General features: G+C 54.9%; 1 protein-coding gene across 6 annotated transcripts in view; it reads right to left on the bottom strand.

The window, feature by feature from the left end:
- Positions 1–21014, bottom strand: part of BCOR (BCL6 corepressor) — a 110258-nt gene that overhangs the window by 31908 nt on the left and 57336 nt on the right. For 4 of the 6 annotated variants that reach the window (XM_029083093.1, XM_029083092.1, XM_029083091.2 and 1 more), the window contains exons 2-6: positions 9262–9387; positions 7531–7609; positions 3648–6500; positions 2919–2972; positions 2234–2420 (exon numbers count right to left, since the gene is read on the bottom strand). In XM_029083093.1, coding sequence (XP_028938926.1) covers positions 2234–2420; positions 2919–2972; positions 3648–6500; positions 7531–7609; positions 9262–9347 — 3259 coding nt within the window. In that variant the 5' untranslated portion in view covers positions 9348–9387. The remainder of the gene's footprint in view (positions 1–2233; positions 2421–2918; positions 2973–3647; positions 6501–7530; positions 7610–9261; positions 9388–21014) is intronic. The other 2 variants (XM_029083094.2, XM_029083096.2) reach the window with 1 other exon arrangement.

Genomic DNA, 21014 nt, shown 5'->3' with positions numbered 1-21014 from the left:
TGATAATGGGCTCTGCGTGGGTGGTCCAGGGAGAGAGGTGGGTCTCCCCTATCCTTCTCTCCCGCCCCCTCCCCCCCCCCCCCCCCCCCCCCGCCTCACGGCCTCTCTCACCGGGAAGGGCCAGGCTCCCTTTCCATCCGCTGCCACTGGCCGGCCCCCGAGCTGCGGTCCCCGGAGGGCCCGGAGGATGTTCTGCCAGAAAGCTGGGGAGGGCTGGAGAGGAGGGGAGATTGACCCATCCAGCACGTCGCAAAGAAGGGAGCCTAGGCCCTGGTAGTGCCGAGGGAAGAGCAGAAAGATCAAAGTCCTTTCCACTTTTGCAACCTTCCCTCGCCTTCTTTCCTATTTGTTGTTTTATTGTACTTCCCCAAGTGCTTAGTATAGCGCTTTGCACACAGTAAGCGCTCAATAAATACGACTGAATGAACGAAGGACAGGCGATTCAACAAAAGACAAATCTGAACTCTTCCACGACTGCCTCTCTCCAGAACAGGGGTTTGGAGTTTGGACCAGACTTTCCCCTTTAACCTTAATTTACAGCTTTCTCTGCCCATGAAGGTACCTTTTCAAAGCAAACATCCCACCCTACTTCAACAAGAAAATCTGCCCCAGGACTTGTCCCGATAACGTTATTAAAGGACCCAAAGGGAGAGACAAAAACAGGAGGAGAGAGACTCACGGATGTCCTGCCTCTCCCCCTCCTGCCCTGACAAAGAATCATCCCAAACCCCACCAGGCTTGGAGAATAAGGGGCCTCTTCCTGTTAAAAGGCCAACGCCCTCACACCTTGGGGCGGAGGCGAGATTCAAGCCTTAGGCACTCAGCCTAGGTGGTATTTACTGAGCCCGTACTGTGTGTGTATGTGTGCCGAGCACCGGGCTTTCCCACCCCAGGAAACCGGTGTCGGTTCGACCATAGCCCGCCTGCTACCCGACACGTTCTCCTCCGTGCTCCCCCCGGGGACCACATCCGCCGAAGGCTGCCCTCTCAACATCAAACGGGGATGCAGAAACTTCCCGCCCAACCTGGCCGCTTAAACACAGAAGACTGGAGATGGCGCTTTCAACTACGGTTCAGGCAAAGGGCAGAGGTCTCCCTTTTGACCCGGCCAGTTCGGGCTACCTCAGGATGCAATTCTCCCAGCCCAACTCCATCCCCGCCCCGGTCTCACCGGCCACTGAGTCAGTAGCCATCCAGAGACCATCCCCCGAAGCCCAGAACAAATGGACAAGTCAAATTCTAATAGAAAACCTGCCTGTTCCGCTCCTCCCCACCACACCCCTGTTGACACGGTCTCGGACGGGAGTCCGCACAACTCTGCTTCTCAGAGAGGACGCCACCCTGTCCTGCTCCTGACACTACATTCCCAGAAGCTACAACTGGCTTAGGTCCCCCGACCCTAAGACTTCTGCCGTTTTAGGGCTTCTTGAAAGCAGGCCTCAGAAAGTCTACTCCTTGAGGATTCTAGGAACGAGAGCCAGCTTTCTCCTGCGAGGGAGGCATGCTGGCTGGATCTGGGCTTTTGGCAGTGGGGGCTGGCAAGGTAGGAAAGGAAGACCGGCTGGGCCCGGGAGCCAGCATTCATCGATGGTCAGAAGATCCACCACACCGAGTGTACCGTTTTCTCACCCTCTCCCCCGCCCCTCCCAATCCCTGGGCCTTTCCGGAAGGAGGAAAGCAGAAACCTGACCCTTCCTCTAGACTACTGTCCGCTCATTCTGGGCAGAGAACGTATCTATCCACTCTGGTGTACTGTACTCCCCCAAGAGCTGAATACAGGGCTCTCCACACGGTAAGTGCTCAACAAATACCACTGACCGATTGATTCTTCCTCGGTGTTTTACAGGGGAACGAATTAGGGCGTCATATGAGGGGAGCCTCAAGTTAAGTGACAGAACATGCACTTCTGTCCGACAACAAAACATTTCTGGCTTGTAACTCCCAGCCCTGGTCGGCCCCAAGATTGATCTCCCGAGGACGGCATCGTGTTCGGGTCGCTACCTATGGGTTAGCCACGGGAGCACCGTTCGGGGCTATGAGCCGGGTCCCCACGGGTCAGAACCAAGGTTGAAGCAGGACTCACGCCGCCAACATCCAAATGAACGGCCTCGGCTCCTCCCCTCTCCCTGGCTGCATGGAGAACCCGACCCCCTTAACCCCATTTTGGGGAGCTCTCGGGGCTCCCGCTCGGATGCCCCATCCGGGCGGTCAGGCGGACGGACAGGGGACTTACATCTGTCACTGTCATTTTGGTCCGCAATGGCATCTTCCAGAGCGACGGACTTTGGCTTCTTTTCATTATTTCCTTTAAAGAGTTCCCAGTCTGCCTGGCTGAATTTGCAGACTTCTGAGTCTTTGGTTGCTGCTTGGCTGTCTTCCCTCTCTTTCATCTCCAACTCTGAGAAGCGCATCATTGCACGCTAGAAAGAGAATGGAGATGAAAAACAAAATCTCACAATAAGAGCGACTTCCATTTACCTTACCTTAACAGGAAAGTACTTTCCAAAGAGAAGTCTGCTCAAAACCAACCGGAGTTTTACGAGATAGGGGGAAAGTTTCAAATATCTGAGTGGCACAATACATAAATTTCTAGCTTCATTAGGCAAATAGTCACACAGTCTTTTCAAATACACATGTACAGATAGAGAGCTATGTGGGTATGCATACATCCACACATTGGATAGAGGTACGAACACTTGCATTTGGAATTAGAGATAAAGAAACGAAACAAAAACCAAAAAAAACGAGAAACACAAAAAAACACAAAAACGAAACAAAAACGAAACACCACACAAAAACAAACTGTACAATGAATAAAGACGACCATGGCCCACAAACTTCCCTCTCGTGTACTCGGAAATGAAATTTAACTCAAAGGTTTATGTAAGATTCTAGTAATAAAAATTTGAAGAACTGACCTCACAGTAAGCAGCAGGTAGACATAAAATACTGTCCTCTTGTAATCCTTCCATCTATGTAATTAAAATGGGCACTCAATGGATCATGTAGATAATTTCATCCATTTTTATAAGCATAAACCAATTTCTTTCTTAACATTGCAAAACAATTTGGCTTTACTCAGCTGTTCATTAAAAGTAAAATACCTTAGGAAATTCCAATACATTATCTGTCACCACTCACTAACAAATTCACTGGCCAAGTCTCTCCCTTTAAGCTGTCTCTCTGTCGGAGAAGAGGCTCCTAGGACCCCACGGCCGGCCTGAGGCGGCCACTCCTCTCCACCTTAGCTCAGTGACAAGCTCGCTGGCTGGCTCTAGACACACTCCCCGGGGCCGACTGAGAAACTCGAGCGAGCTAGCGAGCGAGCGAGCGAGCGAGCGAGGGGATGGTAGGGCCTTGTATCATGCAGTCTTTCCCCGTGACCCTGACACTTTCTTAAGGGAGGGGCACGTTTCAGGGAAGTCCTCCTTCCAGGCTCCCCCCCCACCCACCTCCCACTCTCTTTTAACTTAACACCACCTGGAGAGAGCACGGGCTGGCCCCGGACAGAGCTGCCACGTGACGCTTTCTCCCGGCGGCACCGTCGAGCGGCCCGCTCCTGGCCCGCTCCGCCACACCTCCCCACCTCCGCCCCAGAGTCCGGGCTTCCAGGGACCCCGAACGGTCCGCGTCTCGGGGAACCTCACCTGCAGGGCTCGCTGCTCCCGGCTCAGCTGGCTCGAGTCGGCGTACAGTTCGGTGGTGACGCACTTGAACCGGTCCCCGACGTAGCCAGCCGAGTTGGCGATCCTCTTGGCCAGCTTGGACGGCTTGGGCTTCGGGAGGAGTCGGCCGTCCGGGGACTCGGGGTCGTCGGCGCCGTCTTTGGTGTAGGCCGGGCTGACGTCCGCGAGGGACAGGGCGCCGCCCACGCAGAAGGGTTTGGCCTCCTCTTGGGCCTTGGCCAGGGTCAGGGCGGCTGCGGGGACCTCACCACCATGGGCCGTCTCCAGGAAGGTGGCCGCCGAGGGCGCGAGGGCCAGACCCTCTTTGCCGGGGCTCAGGGCCAGGGGCTCCTTCCTCAGGCCGAAGACCGGCGAGCCCAGGGGCTGCTTGAAGGCGTAGGCGTCATGAAAGTCGCCGCACCGCCCGTAGTCTTCCCTCATCACGATCAGGTCCCGGGGCTGCAGGGCCGGCTCCCCTGGGTGCCTGGCGGGCTCGCCCGCTGGCCCGCCGCCCTTGGCCAGGCCGGCCTCGCCTTTGGCGTCCGGCTCCTCCCGCAGGAGCTCGGCATAGACCAGCTTGTCGCCCTTGGGGGCGGCCTTCCCGTGGCCGGAGCTTTGGTGCGCTTTGGGGGCGGGGTCCACCGGGACCTCGAAGTGAAGCTTAGTGTTGCCGGCTTCCAGCAGCTCGGGAAAGCGGAGACGGGGGGCCGGGTCCTCGAAGCGCGGCCGCTCGGGGGGCCGGGCCCGCCGCTCCGCTTTCTCCTCCTTGGCCACGTCCAGCGGTGTGTGGGGCAGCAGCATGGGGTGGACCATGCCCAGGCCCAGGGCGTCTTGGTAGGTGAGGAACTCCGCCCGGCTGGTAGGGGGTAGGCTGTAGGGGATCCCGGGCTTCGGGGCCAGGTGGCCCGGGAAGAGGCTGCCATTGGGGAGAAGGACTGGGTGGGGGTAGACGGGCCCCTTGGGGTGGAGAGACAGGGGGCTGATGGCAAGGCCCTCCGGGGCCGGGTAGGGAAGGTAGCTCCGGGGGTAGGGGAGCGGGGGCGACCGGAAGGCCTCGTTGGGTGGGAGGAAGATGGAGCCCGGGGGGAGGCCACCCTCTCCGGCCTTGAAGCCGGGCTCGGAATTGCCTGCCTTGTTGGCCTTGACGCCCGGCTTGGCACCCGGCGGCGGGGGCTGCCCCACGTGCTGGATGACGGAGGGAGTCGGGTCCAGGGCGCCCCGGCCGGCCTTGCCGCAGTCTGCGTTAGCGTTGGGGGCGGGCGAGGCCGAGGCGGGGCGGCCGGCCCCGGGCACGGCCCCGGCCAGGTTGCCCACCAGCGCCTCGGCGCCCCCCATGCGCGGGCAGGAGGAGCTCCTCTGCTGGGGGATGACCCAGTCCAAAGCCTTGTTCTTCAACGGCCCGCTCTTCCCGCCACTGCCCAGGTCTTCGTTGGGGCCGGGCCCGGGCACCACCCAGGAAGAGGGGGCCGTGCTGATGATGTCGGGCCTGTAGAGAGCGCAGCCGTTCCCGGACGGAGACAGGCTCTCCTTGGGCACGTCGGCACCTGGGAGCACCAGCCCGCCACCGGCCCGGCCGTGGCCCAACCCGGCAGGGGCCATCTTCTTCCCATGGTCGGGCTTTGAGGTCTCCGCATCCACCACTTTGGACGACAAGTCCAGCGGCTTGTCTGTGACATCTTTGGTAGCCGCTTGCTTCTCCAGGAGAGGGGGCGAGCGGCCGTCCTTCCTCTCGTGGGCCACCGGTTTCCGGCCCGGGTGCCCGGGCGGGGCCTGGGCGCCCTCGCCGCCCACCTCGTGGGGCTTAGGGAACTTCCCGCCACCAGGAGGCCGGGCGGGAGGGAAGTCGCCGCCGACGCTCGCGTAGGGCTTGGGCAGGGTGGCTGAAGACGGGGAGGTGGAGATCCGGGCGTACGGCTTGTGGAACTCCGAGTAGGCGTCCCCTGGCTGAGGGGCCGGCAGGTGCACCCTGGGCGAGGGCCGGGGCGACGGGGGCAGCAGGAGGGCCGGGTCGGCTGGGAGGTTGGCGGTGGCCGTGGGGGGTGCCTTGGCGGGTGGGGCGCGGGGCTGCTTGCCGCTCTGGATGTGGGGGTAGGCGTGGGCCTCCACGGGGGTCCCGGGGCCAACCCCCATCTTCCACGGCAGGCCCTTCTCCGGGCAGTGCACCAGCGGGGGGATGGCCGGGGAGGCCGAGGCGGCCGAGAGCCGCATGGGCGACGCCAGGGACGACGGGATGTGGGGGGCAACGTAGTGGGATGGGGGCAGGTAGAGGAACCGCTCGCCGTTGGTGCAGACGGGGGAGTAGGCCAGGTGCTGGGGGAGGCTGTACGACTGCTGAGGTAGCAACGCCTTATACATGTTCAAGGAATACTTATTTGGTGAGTCGAGGAACGGGTAGATGGCAGGGGTGGCTCCCTCCATGTACGGGTGAACCCAAGGGAGCCTCAGGTAGCTAGCACCGTTGATGTTCAGCGAGCTCGGCTTGTCGCTCGCGGCCCTGTCCAAGCCGAGGGTCTCCCCGGGGGGGACCGAACTTTTTTGTATTCCGGGGGGCGTCTTGTATATGGCGTTGAAGCCGTTCGGGGGCTTCCCGGAGACGGCAGGAGCCTCCGCCGTCTCCGGAGGGTTGGCCTTGAATGGCATCTCGGGGGTTCTTTCCGGGGTGAAGCCGAGGCTGGCCATGGCTCCGGCCGCATCCCGCCCCTTCTCCGAGCCCAGGCCGCACAGGCTCGAGTAGACGATGTTGCCGGGGACTCGGAGTCCTTCCCGGATGAGTCCCGTCCTGTCCATACCCAGGGCGGCAAGACCGTCGATGCGATGGGCTGGGCTGGCATCCACCTGCGGAGAATCGGAAAATGGAGAGGAAGGCGTTATGCTGGGGGGTGGATACCTCATTTGTTTCCCGGGGGGCGCAGAGACAGGCACCAAAAGAGAGACCAGAGTGTATCTGTTTCTTTTTTGGGGGCGTGGAGACCGGGGTTGTCCGCCCATTCTGAATAGGAACCACTCTCCCCCGTTGCCTTTGACTGTGGCTTAGAATCCTTTCCTAGTTGTACCCTGGGAGCTTGCTCATTCTCCCCCTGCTTTTTAGTCACTGAATAGGCGTGAAAGAAATGATCTTCCTTTAACTCCCCCAGAGCCTGCCTGACGCTTATTCCTTCGTCCGTCTCTCTTGAAACTTCAGCAGCTCAACTGAGACTTGCTCAAACTGAGAGGACTGGCCGCTTTACTCTCCTCAGGGCCTCTGGGATGGGGCCGGGGTTTCCCTAGGCAAGCAAACAATAACTTCCCTTTCTGGTTTCCTCAGAGATGGCCGGGAGGGGTTGGTCAAGCCCAACCCCGGATTTCACGGGAGACGTGAATAGAGGCCTTAAATGGAACACTCCCAAATCAATCGAAAGGCCACGGGTCAAACGGTGGTTAAGATTTTGACGCCTACTCCCCAGCGACTGAGAGATGGCCAAATGCATCATCTTTCACTGGAAAGTTAAATCCTCCAAACCTCAAGGTGGAAGGCCTTGAAATGTATTCACCTGGATTTGCTGATGGGCTTCCTAACTTAAAAGCCAGTGCTGCACCACTAGAAAAGGTGCACATGCACGTGCACACACACACACACACTCTCTCTCTCTTTCTCTCTCAAAGCACTCCCTGGAAAAGGTGCCCAAGACCGACCAGGTCTTGTTAGACAGCCTCACCCTTCTACCCCTTCCCCTAATCCCAAAGATTTCCCAGCATCAACAATTTTCCCAACCTCTGCCTTAATTTGGTCTTTTAATTTTTCAAAGGAAACACAGAAGAAAGCATCGAAGGTCACGGAACACAAGCAGTCCTCAGTTATTTCAGTAGGAAGCCATTAATCTCTTACCACGCTGTGGTTTAAGTGATTTTCTTCCCTCAGTTCCAGTCTGGTTTTCGGGGCCTCGCCATCGTTTACTGGAATTTTCCTATTAAAGAGGAATCACCAGCCGTATGAAAACATTCCCCGCTTAGTATAATACAACTCTCTCAGGTTTCCCCGCTACAGACGGGGCCCTGAAGATTCCCGCTTATGCACCATTCGAAATCGTATGCACCAAGAAAGGTGTTGGAAAGGTGTTGCCCTTGGTCATGGAGGGCAGCGGTGGGGTGGGTCAGTGAGATGTGTATATAATCCAAAAGAGCTAGATTCTCCTTCCTCCCCGACCCAATCTTTCAATGGGGATGCTAGGAAAAGTAGTCAGGAGAACCCTCTTTTCCCCCTGGTGTTTCCACCCACTAGACCAAAAGCTCCTTGAGGGCAGGGATCGTGTCTACCAATTCTATCGTACTCTCCCAAGCTCTTCCGGACGGTGCTCTGCGCACAGTGAGCGCTCAATAAATACCATTGGTGAATTGACTCATTAATAACAATACTAATAATTGTATTTATTATGCACTTACTATGTGCCAGGCAGATAATCTGGTTGGACACAGTCGCCCGTCCCACACAAGGCTCCCAATCTCAATCCCATTTTGCAGATAAGGTAACTGAGACCCAGAGAAGTTAACTGATTTGCCCAAGGCACACAGCAGACAAGTGGCAGAGGCGGGATTGGAACCTAGGTCCTTTGGACTCCCGAGCCTGCTCTCTAGACACTTGATTGCTCAGGATCATCCGTGGCATCGAGGTCCAAGACTGGGAGGTGCATACCTGGCCCCGAAAATTCCCCAACTTTTTCGAGGCACAGTCCTTTAGATATTTACCACATGACTTGTATCCACCAAGACAATCGAGCCCTATTTGATGGTCTGGGGAGAAATGACGGCCGGGCCGGGGGTTGGGAGGTGGAGGGAGGATCCAAAACACACAGACACGAATAATATCGCATGAATGTCAGCTGTTCCGGGCAAAAGCTGGGAGGCTGCACATCTGCAGCGGCCCTGGTGAGGCAGGCTCGGGGACTTGTGGTCCCCGAAAGCAGCCATAAAATATCCACCTTGGTGCCGGGGACCGAACTGCTGACATTCAGCAGAAGGAAAGTTTCATCATTACCCAGAGGAGCAGTTTCAATCATCGAACGCTTAACCGACTCTACCCCTCGCTCTGAAATTACCGATTAAGGAACGGGACTGAGTTGCAGCAGGAGCGGAACCGGAAGGAAGCCCGGGACAAGAAGCGGGAGGGCCAGCTGGGGCAGGAATGGGCGAGCGGAGCGGGGGCTTCCCCCGTTTATTACTGAGCAAACTATTTGTTCTGAACGCGCATTCGACGTCGCTCCACCTGGGCCCCGGAGCCTGACATTTCGAGTTAAAGCAGCGTATAGACTGGGATTAATTCTCCTTCATAAATATGAAATAATAAATTAAGTACGAAAGTGCATCGGAAGGCCGCTTTAGGGGCTAATCTTTTAAAGGGCGTCAATGCTTCACTGAGCCGGGTTGCCTGTTAAAACTGTAAATCACGGGCTGCCTGGGTCTGTCAGCAGTCCCCTACCCACTCCCACCCCCTGGGGACGGGGGGGGGGGGGGGGGGGGAGGAGGGGGGGGGCATGCTGAGAGGAAGAGGCTTCAAAATCCCTCCCTACACTGGAGGCTTTGCGGTGGGTGGGGGGAGGAGCCCAGAAAAGGGAGTGTTTACCTCTCTTCGTTAATTCCACACATGCGGACCCTTTCATTGCTCATCCAGCTATGTACGTTGCCATACAGGGGAGTTGCAGAAAGCATGACGTCTTCTCAAATTGCAGCTTTTCCTCACGGTTTTAGTCTATTGAAATGATAAGAAAGAAAAAAACGCACAAAGTTGAGAAGGCTGGAGGAGAAGGAAGAGGAGGAGGAGGAGGAGGAACAGTGCACTAGAGCGGGCAGGCCAATCTCTCCCTCCCTCTGGGTAATTAATAATGAATGCAGAATTGGTGAGGGGAGTGAGCGGCCTGCATTGAGCACTGAGGAAGATACCCTGCAATAAAGGAGCAAATGGAGGGCATTTATAGGTTGGGGGGGATGGGAGCTATACCCTGGCACTTATCAAGAAAATGAACAAGCACCCTACGTCCAGTGGACCTGCCTCTGCCACAATCTCCCCATCACCCCCGGCCCCAAAGTTTCCCTTGAGCATTTCCTCCGACTTTAGGAGAAACCGTCTGACAGGCCAACGGGCTGGCTGGATTAGAGAGAAGCGACGTTATGAAAAACTCCAAGACACACACACACGCACGCACACACACACACACGCATGCACACACATGCACGCACACACACACACACACACACACAAATGCTATTAATCCTGCCCAAAGTTATTGATTTTAAGTTGAGGGACGGGAAAGGAGAAGTGGGGACACCAAAAGGCAGGTCCTTTGAGTGGAAAGGACTTCTCGGCCAGGGCAAATGCGCCTCCAAATGCTGCCACGTGAATAATTTAGAGATGGCGGGTTAAAAATAGTCAGTGGGAGGGCCCCACCCCTTGATTAGATTAAGCACCCGACCCGGACCCGGGGCGCTTTCGCCTCAGCACTACTGTGGGTGCGCGCTGAGTAATTCAATGACACCTGCTCCCTCGGGAAAAGAAATCATTAGCGAGCAGCATCGCAGTATTAGCACTGCGGGTGGATCCACGAGGCGGCCGAGAGGGGAGGCAGGTGAAATGGAGATGGGTTTCGGCCCCCACTTACATAGAAGGGGACAGAGGAAGAGGAGGAGAGGACTGGGGGGTGGAGGGGTGAGGTTTTGGGGGACCCGTCTCTCTTCCATTCCTTTCCTTCCTAATTCTATCTCCCGCCTGCATTAAATTCTAGTTTGCTGCATGAGTGAAGTGTCAGGACAAGCTGCGTTTTATTAACAGGATTATCGCAGCGCGTGATTTATCCCAGTGCAGGATTTTAATTGCTCTTTGGAGGTTGAGTCGTTTCTTTTGACTGAGTTTCAGCCCGCATCCTGCTGCTAAATGCTGGGTTAATAAGTAGGGGAGCCTTTAATGCCCAGGATATCCCCCCCCTACTTTCCTCCTTCGCAAGCACAGCATGCCGCCCCCACCCTGGAGTGCACGGTCTGTATATTTTCACCCGCGCTGCACACTCGTGCCCGTGAAATCATTGGCCTCTGTGGCCATCAGGGGAGTTTTCACACACACACACACACACACACACACACACACGCAAACACGCACACAGCGCACACAGCGCACACACCCACACGGTTTCCGAAAGCACAAATGTTCCTCAAGTAGACGCGTTTCCTTTGTTAGCCTGCAAAATATGCAAATGATTGCTTTTACATTTATACTGAGCAGGGGACCAGATTGTATGAGGTCGCTTTGAGGCACCACACATTCTGTTTTCCAGAGGCGGAAGGGGGAAAGGGGAGGGGAGGAGGGGGGGGGTACGGAAAGGTGGGGACCCGACATTAGGAAATCCCTCTATATCGCTTTTTCTAGGGAAACATTCTGTCCACAATTCTCCCCACCCCACCTATAAACACTGTCTGCCGACGAAAAGTCTGTTCTATCCTGGAACAGTTATAGGTCAATGATGAAAAAGGAAAAGGGGGTGGGGGGTTGCAAGGCCAACCGAGGGGGCACAGAAATCTTGTAGAGATGAGAGAGGAGCGCATTATTCAGAAGGAGTTATTTCACCGGGAAGATGGTTTCCCCGACAGATTTACTGTTTTCCAGATGCACGGCTCGTGATGTTTTCAATAGGCCCACAACAGCAGCACGAAGAGATTGATTTAACGTTTCACGTACAATTTAGTAGCCACCCATGCACCGTCTCGTCTGAACGGAACGGACCCACCAAGTCACGTGGGAAGGAGTGGAAGGGCAAGGTTGGAAGGGGTGGGGGGAACCCTTGGTTTCCTAAGACCAACCTCTCGCGTGCACGTGCATACACACACACACACACACACACACACACACACACACAGACATGTGCACACCACCATTAAATGAATTTTAGAGAGTTCCAGTATCACTTATTAGAGGACCTGTGCTAATGCGCTTCCTTCTTGGAAGGGTATCGTTAACATCAGCCACAACTCCCTGAATTAAACGTGTCACTCCCTTGACATCTGCAATGATGAAATGCTAAAATGACGTTAGGGGCGAGAGGGTTACTGGCTTGAACTGGACACCAGACCAAGACGCCAGCCTGAATGAAACTAACTATGGGGCCGAAGGAGCTGAGAAGGATTCAAGTCTTGAAGTTGGAGCTGATAAGGAACATTAAACCTCTCTTCTCCCTCCCCCACCTTCCCCTTCTCCCCATCAACCTCTGCCTCCCATCCCCTCTGCCTCCCATCCCCTCTGCCTCCCATCCCCTCTGCCTCCCATCCCGTAACTTGATGAGGGAGTCTGGAATCCCATCTTCTTTCTCGGGCACTGGCAAGAGGAAGTGAGCAGATCTTTAAGGAAGGCTGGTCGGGGAGGTGAAGAAAGGGAATTATTCGAGGGTGGCTTTTTTAGCGGGGCAGTGGGGGTGGGGAGGGCTGTCTTTTTTTTTATTTTTTAATATCATTCGGATGGAAAAATACATGGACCAGATTCACCCAGATCGTCGTTTCAACTCTCCATTATCCCACCTATGGGACATCCTACCACTCAACAGTAATAATAATAATAATAACAGTGTTGGTATTTGTTAAGCGCTTACTACACACAGAGCACTGTTCTAAGTGCTGGGGTAGATAAAGAGTAATCAGGTTGGCTCAGTCTTAATCCCCATTTTACAGAGGAGGTAACTGAGGCACAGAGAAGTGAAGTGACTTGCCCACAGTCACACAGCTAACAAGTGGAAGAGCTGGGATTCAAACCCATGACCTCTGACTCCCAAGCCCATGCTCTTTCCACTGAGCCACGCTGCTTCTCGTCCAAGTACTGTCAGACAACCTGCCGCTTCCCTTCCCCAAAACTACTGCACTTCCCCTTAGCCTGAGCCATCCTCTACCCACCCCTATTGCTGCCCAGATGAGACTTCACTGGGCTGAATGCATTTCAGTAACTTTGAAAGTAGAAGTGGTGTGGCTCCAGCGCTTAAAACAGTGCTTAAGAAATACAATCATTATTAGTGGATAGAGCATTGGCCTGGGAGTCAGAAGGACCTACGTTCTAATCCCAGCTCTGCCACTTGCCTGCTGTGTGACCTTGGGCAAGTCACTTCACCTCTCTGGGCCTTAGTGACCTCAACTGTAAAATAGAGATTAAGAGTGTGAGCCCCATGGCGGACAGGCACTGTGCCCTACCTGATTAACTTGTATCTACTCCAGTGCTTAGGACACTGCTTGGCACAAACCAAGTGCTTAACAAGTAACCATAATTATTATTATAGAAATAAGCAGGTGGTGGGGGTGGGGAGGGGGAGATGTTGATTTCTGGAATCACGTCTTCAACTAGAAGAGCTCATCTCTAGACTGTAAACTCATTGTCTGACAACTCTGCCGTACTGTACTCTGTTGTATTGAGACTGCAAGCCCTATGCGAAACAGGGACTGTTTCCGACCCGATTAGATTATCTCGTATCTATCCTAACGCTTACTACAAGGCCTGGCACAATAGTAAGCCCTTAATGAACACCATCATCATTATTATTACTCTCCCAAGCGTTTAGTACAGTGCACATAGCTATCGCTCAGTAAATACCACTGATGATACACAGTACACTTTTAATGCTGAGAACTAACACCTGATGTCAAAGCCTTGGTTCAGAGGCGGGGAAGAGTTTCCTCTGGCTGTTTCAAGGACTGCGCTCTGAGCGTGTGTGAGGGTGGGTATTTTTGAGTGTGAGCGTGTGTGTGTGTGTGTGTGTGTGTGTGCGTGTGTATACATCTGAAGGCAGGGTGGAGCTAGAAGAGAGGGTTCTTCCGTCCTGCTGCAGTGCACGTACACACACTCACACAAACATACATATTATAAATATATGCTATATATATATTTATAATCTTTTGCTGCCCCATGAACTTTTTGTGAACTGTTTAAAAGTGGAGGTCTGTTGAACAAACAGAGGCGCCACTGCCAGCTATAATTTCATTGCAACAAGCAACAGACTTTAACTCTTTGTATCCCCCCCCCCCCCCCCCCGGCAGAGGGAGAAGCAGAGCAAAAGAAAGGGCCACGTTAAACAAGCAGACACACAAAAACACTCTATTCCACCGCCCAAATAAGCCGCCCCAAGAGCCTACAGAAATCTTTTTACTAGGAGGCAGAGTCGCTTTGCAGCCCAAATTCCCTTTTACACCAACACCACCCCGGTCCCAGGCCATTAGAGAGATGTAGTATTCTCCTCTCTCCCCACCCTGGGACTGCCCTAAGCTTGGAGGGAGCCGTGGGGAGAGGAGGAGGAGGAGGGGAAGAGGAGAGGTGGAGAGAGAAGGGGAAAGGGAGAAGGGAAGGGAACAGGAAACTGAAGGGCCAAGATGAATCGCAGGGTGTAAGTGGAGAGCGTCTGCAAGGAAGCGTGGTTTGGGGGGAGGGATCGAGCCTCCCCCCCTTCCCAGTGTTTAGCTTCTCAATGCCAATCATAAAGCATTTCCCCAGAAACGACTAAATTTGGACTTGGCTAATGCTTTCAATCTTGGGTTGTTATCTCCTGAGGAGCTGCAGTCCTGGGCCCAGTAAAGGACAGACTTTAGATTTCCCACCCAGTGCCCCTTTCCCAACCATCGGACCGGCTCTCTCCCACCCTCCCAGGAGATCTGGGGAGAGGGGTGTGCGGAGCCGATTCCTGTCGGCAGAAGAAGGAATTTCCTCCTAGAGGTGCCTTGCCGATCGAGCCCTCTGCTGCTATATTTAGAGGCTGATTCGCGAATGTATCGCTCACCTCACACAAACAGCACACGCCCAGCACTGCCAAGATGCACAAAATTGGCCGTCAAAGCCCCTCCGAACACTAACCTATTTCAAGTAGGAGCCACTCACCCGAACCTTTGCTCCAGATAAGCTTTTTATTTGGGGGGGGGGGGTGAGGTAAGTGGGGAATGGGGTGTTTGATTTTTAAAGAACAAACAAAAAAGGCAGTCACCGCTGGAGCACGCTACTACTGGTACACCCAGTTCTCAGAGGAGACCCGCGTTGCAAAATACAAACACTTTCTCCTCTGCTTTGCCCCCCCACATACACTCCTCTCTCAGGAGTGGGGGGACAGGATAGAGAGAGAAAAAGAAAAACCGGCGAGGGAGGGAGGAGGGGAGAGGAAGAAAGCCCACCCTGCCTCCCTCAGCGTCTCACTCGTAACACGAACTTGGTGCTGCCATTTGGCTGACGCCAGCAGTGAAGTTTTTGTTAGCAGAGCGAGCTTTTGGCATGGTAACAGGAGGAAGCCAGCACCGGGGGCCGGGGAGAGAGAGACAGCGGCTCGTGTTTACTTCTTCGAGAGCGAGGCCTGTGGCAAACAGGGTGGGGAGGGGGGGAAGGGAGCGGGGAGGGGGGTGAAAGTGACCCCTCTTCGCCTCTGACACACTTTTCTGATTCCCCGTACTAAGGATGCAAGTAAAAACGTGAACGTGTAAGAGAGAGGAGGGACGGAACGGAAAGGGGGAAGGGGAGAGAGCCAACGAGAAAGGGAGGGAGAATAATGAGTTTGTAAAGAACGCATCGGCACACAAAATCCCTTTTGGCGCCCTCGGCTTCTCCTGGCATAGTGCCCGTTTCCACTGCCTTAGCCCGCAAACCAACATCGGCACAACTGCAGGCATGGGGCGAGCGCTGCCCGGGTTTAAAGTCCATCCGTCGTGCTAGTCGAGCGGGCCCCTAACAGATTAAAAAGTAGTCGAACCACCCCATCTCTACTCTCGGAAATTAAAACAATGCAATCGGCGATTTCCCCGCCCGCCCCACAGAGTTTCTCAAATTCTCTTCTGGACTGTTGTAACCGTCGTTCCTGGAGCTGATCGTTTAAAATAGTGCCTGTGTGGAGGGTGACTGCGCACGCCTCTGTCAGCAGGAAACACGCTCGTCTCCCACTCGAGACGCTTAATCTCGGGTTGGGGATCGAGGCCTCTTAGTACCCTGGGCCATGGGCCCCCGGCCACCTCGAACAGATTAGTTATCATAACAACCTGTCTGGCTTTCGCATGCAGGGGATTTATTAAAATCCCCTCTTTTTGCCTGGTCGGACTGCAGTGCCTACGGGGGCGGTCCACGGAGCATCGCTGATTTCTAGAAGCAACGATCAAATCCCAAGCTCCCCCTCAGCAACACCCTGGGTTTCTTATGAGGTTGGCGGAGCTTCTCGGTTTTCCCGCGTCCAAGGTGATTCCCACCCCCCGCCCCCACCCCGGGACCTATGGAGTCGCTGACCCGACACGGTTTTTTAGCAGAGCGTGAGCTGGAGGGAAGGGAGAGGGGCAGGGGTGCGGGGGAGAGAATGAGGAGCAGAGTGGCCGCTCCGTACCGGCGGATTAGCGGAGACGGTTTGACCTTTACCCGCGACGTGTGGTATTTCATTTAACCATAAAGCTAACTACAATGACCAGCCGAAGCGCCTCCTCACTGGCTGGCTGGCTGGCTGGCTGGTTCTCGGGCCGCTTCGAACACAGTGAGTCATGCACAACAGCGCTACATTTCGGTGTAAAGAGGAGGAGGGGATGATGGAGGGTCTATTTTAAGATTCCTCTTTTTATATAAAGGGGGAAAGGACGATTTTATCCTCGTGCTGGCGGCGGCGGCTCCTCTCTCCTCCCGTCTTCCCTCCCTTCCCTCCCTCCTTCCGCGCGCCCCCCCACCTCCCCCTCCCGCACGGATGTCCCGAGGCTCCTGCACTGTCACGTGTGGCGTGAGGCTACCAGGACTTTCCACCGGGTAAACAAAACACGGCTGTGCCATTTGAGGGCAGCTGGAGCCAGCCTCTGCCGCCTCTCCCTCCCTTCCTCCCGCTCGCTGTGTGAGTGTTTGTGTGTCCATCCGTCCGTCCGTCTCCCCTCGGTGTGGGGGCGTGTGTCACTCCTGGGGAAGACAAGGGGGTTCTGAGGGGAACGAGAGACGTGGCTGGTGGGGAAAGGGCCCGAGGTGGAGGGAAGGAAAGGGAACCGGAGGAAAGGGAGCCGGAATCACTCGCTCTTCTCGGGCGATGACGAGAAGAAAGTCGTTTCAGCGCCACCGAAAAATGCACGCTCTCCTCTTCCGCCCCCCACCCCCAGCCGTAAATATTTCTCTATCTCCCCGGGACAGACGCATGCCTCTCCTCTGTTGGCTCCCCATCTTCACCACTTCCCCCTCTTAAGTTTTGCATTAGTAATGATACATTTAGCCTCAGAGGGAAGCGGGGGGCCCCCACAGGCTAAGAGGAAGTTAAAAAGAACGATGACCCTTACGGGCACCCAGAACGTTTTTCGCCCTCTCTTCTTCCAGGGATTTGCAGGTGGATCTCCCTGGTCATTTTGTCTTTTCAGAATGTAGAGTTTTTTAAGGGAGAAATAAAAGGGATCGGACGCATCAGTTTCGGGGTTACATGGAGGGGGAGGGCGAGACGTCTATCGGGGGGTTGGGGAGGGGGTGGGAGGGACAGGCCTAGGGAACGAGAACCCAATTTAGCGCTGGGATTTTTGAACTTGGCAAACGTCACGGCACCTCTCCCTTCCGCCGCTCTCTCCATGGCTCCCCACCCCCACTCTCCCTACACAAATCACGGAACCAGAGCGGAAAAGCGCTTCCCCGGCCGGGTGCAATCAACAACAAAGGGATTTTCTGTGGCGCAAACTGGGGATGGGAGCTTCCCCTCTCCTCCTTCTCCTCCTCTTCCTCCTCCCTCTCTTCCTCCTCCTCCTTCTTCATCTTCCTCCTCCTCTGGCTGCGGCCAGCTGAATCAAGCGCAATCTCCTTTCCTCCCCCCAACCTTCTCATGGCTGGCCCTCGCTCCCCCATCCGCTCTCTTGCCTGGGTGGACAAGGTCCAGAGGGACACCGCTTGGCTGCCAAAGAGCCCCCCCAGACACACCTCAGTACCCCTCCCCTAATTCCCCCCGTTTCCCAGCTCTCCTCCCTAAACAGCCTCTCCCGGGGGGCCCCTGGGTATATTAATCGCCTCCGCGCTGCCTCTCCCAAGCTCAGCCCAGGCGCGCCATTTTACTTTTACGCGCGCACACACGCTACACACAGAGACACGCTACACACACACTACACACACACACACACACACGGACACGAGAGCGAGGTTTCCGCTGCCAGAGACAACAGGCGGCAGCGGCGGCAGATCGCAGGCTGCTGAGGCGACAGCGGGGGAGGTGGGGGGAAGGCGGTACGGGGGGCAGGCCACCGCAAACGTGCACTTCAGGTAATTAAGCTAACATTTCATACCCCGAGCAAAGTCTCTCCCAGAGACAGGCCCGGACTCCCCGCCCGCCCCACCCCGGCTTAACCCTTCACGGCCTGCAGTCTTGGCATCGCTCCGTTGTCTCTCTGCAGGCCGGCTCCATCTCTCCCTCTCCACCCACTCTCCACGGTTAATTTTTTTTCCACTTGTCCGGTCAAGCTAGCAACGGACACCCGGATACCTTGTACCCATGTATTTTCCGTGTCCTCCCCCAATTTTTTCTTCTCTCACGCTTCTCGGGTCCCTCCCCTCTCCATCCCAAACCCTCCTCGATGTTGCAGACGGAAAACTTTGGGTCGGAGGGAAGGGAAGGGAGAAAGAGAATCCAACCCCCACGGATGGCCAGAAGGGATGTCCGTCCGTGATCGGAGTTGGAATAAACGGTGCACGAGCACGGCTTCCGCAAAACGATCCTCGGAGAGAATCGGCACGTTTCAGTTGCCGCCGTCTCGCTCATCCCCGCTGAGCGGGGAGGGGATGGAAACCCCCTTCCCCTCCCTCCCCCCGCCAGGCAATTCCTCTAGGACTCGCCCCCGCTACGTGCCCCGGATCGTCTCCTCTGGCAAACCCGGTGGGCAGCCCCACCCCAGAGAAAGGCGGCCGAACAGGAGAGACGGATGGAGGGCGCTGGAGATGGGGGGACGGGACACGGACAGAGGCAGTTTCGCCGATGCGCACAGAGGACGTCTGCAGATATTGATCAGGAGCGAGTTGATTTTTGCATAATCGTGGCTGACAGATCCTGTGGTTCCCCTCATTTTCAGAGTAACGGCTCTGAGAGGCTGATTGATTAGGTGCCCCCCCCCGACACACACACACACACACACACACGCGTGCGCGCACACACAGCCCCAGAGCCTGAATGAAGGGAGAGTCTCCGGGGAGAGGAAGGCAGCTTCTCATTATACCGCAAATGGCCGGGCGCGCGAGCACTGCCAGATATTAAACTTGGTTTCTTTTGCTGCCTCGAATGTCTCGCTGCCCTTTGGGGCGTGTGGAAGGAGATGTTCCTCACAGTCCCTAGTATTTCTTTTTTGCAGAAGGTGTGTTTAGACTCAAAGATGTCTTGCCCTCACTCGGGACTGAGGGTCAGACTACTGTAAGGAGACCTAAGAGAGGACACAGAAATTGGAGGCCCTGGAACAAAAGTCACCTCCGTGTGGAGGTGTGTTGGAGGGTGGGATCGGGGGGCGGGGGGGAGGTCCTTGGTAACTTTCTAACTAACTCTTCTCCTAGATGTATGTGCTTTTGCACTGACCGAGGCCTGTTTGTTTTTTTTCTAATGATATTTGTTAAGTACTTATTGTGTGCCAGGCACAGTACTAAGCGCTGGGGGAGGTACAAGACAATCAGGTTGGACACGGTTCATGGACCACGTGGAGCTCATAGTCTTAATCCCCATTTTACAGATGAGGTAACTGAGGCATGGAAAGTTAAATGACTTGCCCAAGGTCACCTAGCAGACAAGTGGCTGAGCCAGGATTAGAACCCAGGCCTTCTGTGTTGCAACGAGGGGAAAACTCAGAGCAGATTCAACAGTGACCTCTCTCTACCATACAAGAAAGCCTAGGGGGATTGCAACACTCAGTCCAACGGCTTTACTGGGGTCTAGGAAAAAATTCCAAGTGGCGTCCGGAATGCCATATTTCTTTCTCGTCTTATCCGGAGGCAGAGCGGGGGGCCCCCGGCCTAGGAAGCCCTCCCTTCTCCACATCCCCCCGCGGCAAGAAAGAAATAAAATTAAAAATAACCCAAACCATCTCATTTGTATTTATGTGTAATCCAAGAACTATGGAGGAGTTTTAAAGAGTGTGTGTGTGTGTGTGCGTGTGTTTTTTTAATAAAGTTTCCCTCTGAAGTGATGTCCCATAGATAAAAGAGCTGCCTTACATCAACTTGGAGAAGATCTAGGGGAGGAAGTGGGAGGAAAGAGTAGGGGGAAGGGATGGGGTGTGGGGAGCGGGGGGGAGTAAAAAAGGGAGAAACACGTTCCTTTTAAATATGGAACGGTAAGAATTCAATCTCTCCGCTTTTCGATCTTGTAACTCCAAGCACCGAAACAAAGCGGTGGAACAACTGCGATACAGATGGGGACCTATGAATTTTTGTAGCTGCTTAGAGCTTTAATTACTCGTTCTTGATCCGTGGAACTACGACACGACACCGCCAAGGTTAAAATGCCCTGAACAGCTCTGAGCAGATGTGAGCTAGTTGGCAGACGTGCAAATGAGGTCTGCCTCTAAGCACGATAACAAGTGACTAATACATTGCATATCGTTGAAAGAAAATTATTTTTCTCTAATTTGCATTTGCTTTTAAAAAAAAAAGCGAAGCCAACCAAGAGTCCTTCCACACGGGCCCCTACAACCTAATCCTGGAAATGCTGCTCGGTTGCTTTAAGAGGTTTAGAAGAAAGAGATCGCCAGTGTTTTGGCGTTGCAGACTTGTTTATCTTTCCGCCTTTGCTCCAAGGCGAAACTAGTTTCGCAAGCAACATTCCTACTGAAAATGGCCCACGTCATATAAAGAGGCTAATTTATAGAACTGACGCTGAAGATCACTACCAGGCATCTCCTATCTCTCACTGTCGCCCAACTTAATTTGCCAAGTCCACCTTAAACTGGAAGTCAGGAGGGGGTGGTGGGGAGAACGGAATGGATTGAGACCTCTAGACTGAGACCTAGGGAACCCCAGAACCGGTACCAAGACAGGATGAGCGGAAGGAGCCTCGGGGCAGACATAAAAAAAAAAAAGAGCCCGGTTCACCCATCTTAAAGCTTCCTCATAATCGCCAAATCTGGCTGGGGTGCAAGAGAGTTGGGGTGACAGAAGGGGGGAATGGGGAGGGGAGAGGGCTGGTGAGACGGAGAGAGGAAAGCTGCCAGACAGACTTTGTAGAAGGCAGCAGAGCAAGCTGAGGTTGGAGTGATCTACGTCGACCAACTGCTTTTTCCCTTTGCTCAGAGCCGCTCTTGGCTCCGGACCAGGAACTCACTGGAAGGCTTGTGGCAGTGTGCAGTGCAGTTTAATGTCGCCGAGTGGGTGGTATCGTGTATGGCTTCCAGGACCACACCTTCGGTTCCCGCATTTAGACA

Source organism: Ornithorhynchus anatinus, chromosome 18 (assembly GCF_004115215.2).
Source record: "Ornithorhynchus anatinus isolate Pmale09 chromosome 18, mOrnAna1.pri.v4, whole genome shotgun sequence".
NCBI lineage: Eukaryota > Metazoa > Chordata > Mammalia > Monotremata > Ornithorhynchidae > Ornithorhynchus > Ornithorhynchus anatinus.
This window is presented reverse-complemented; position numbering and strand designations above follow the sequence as displayed.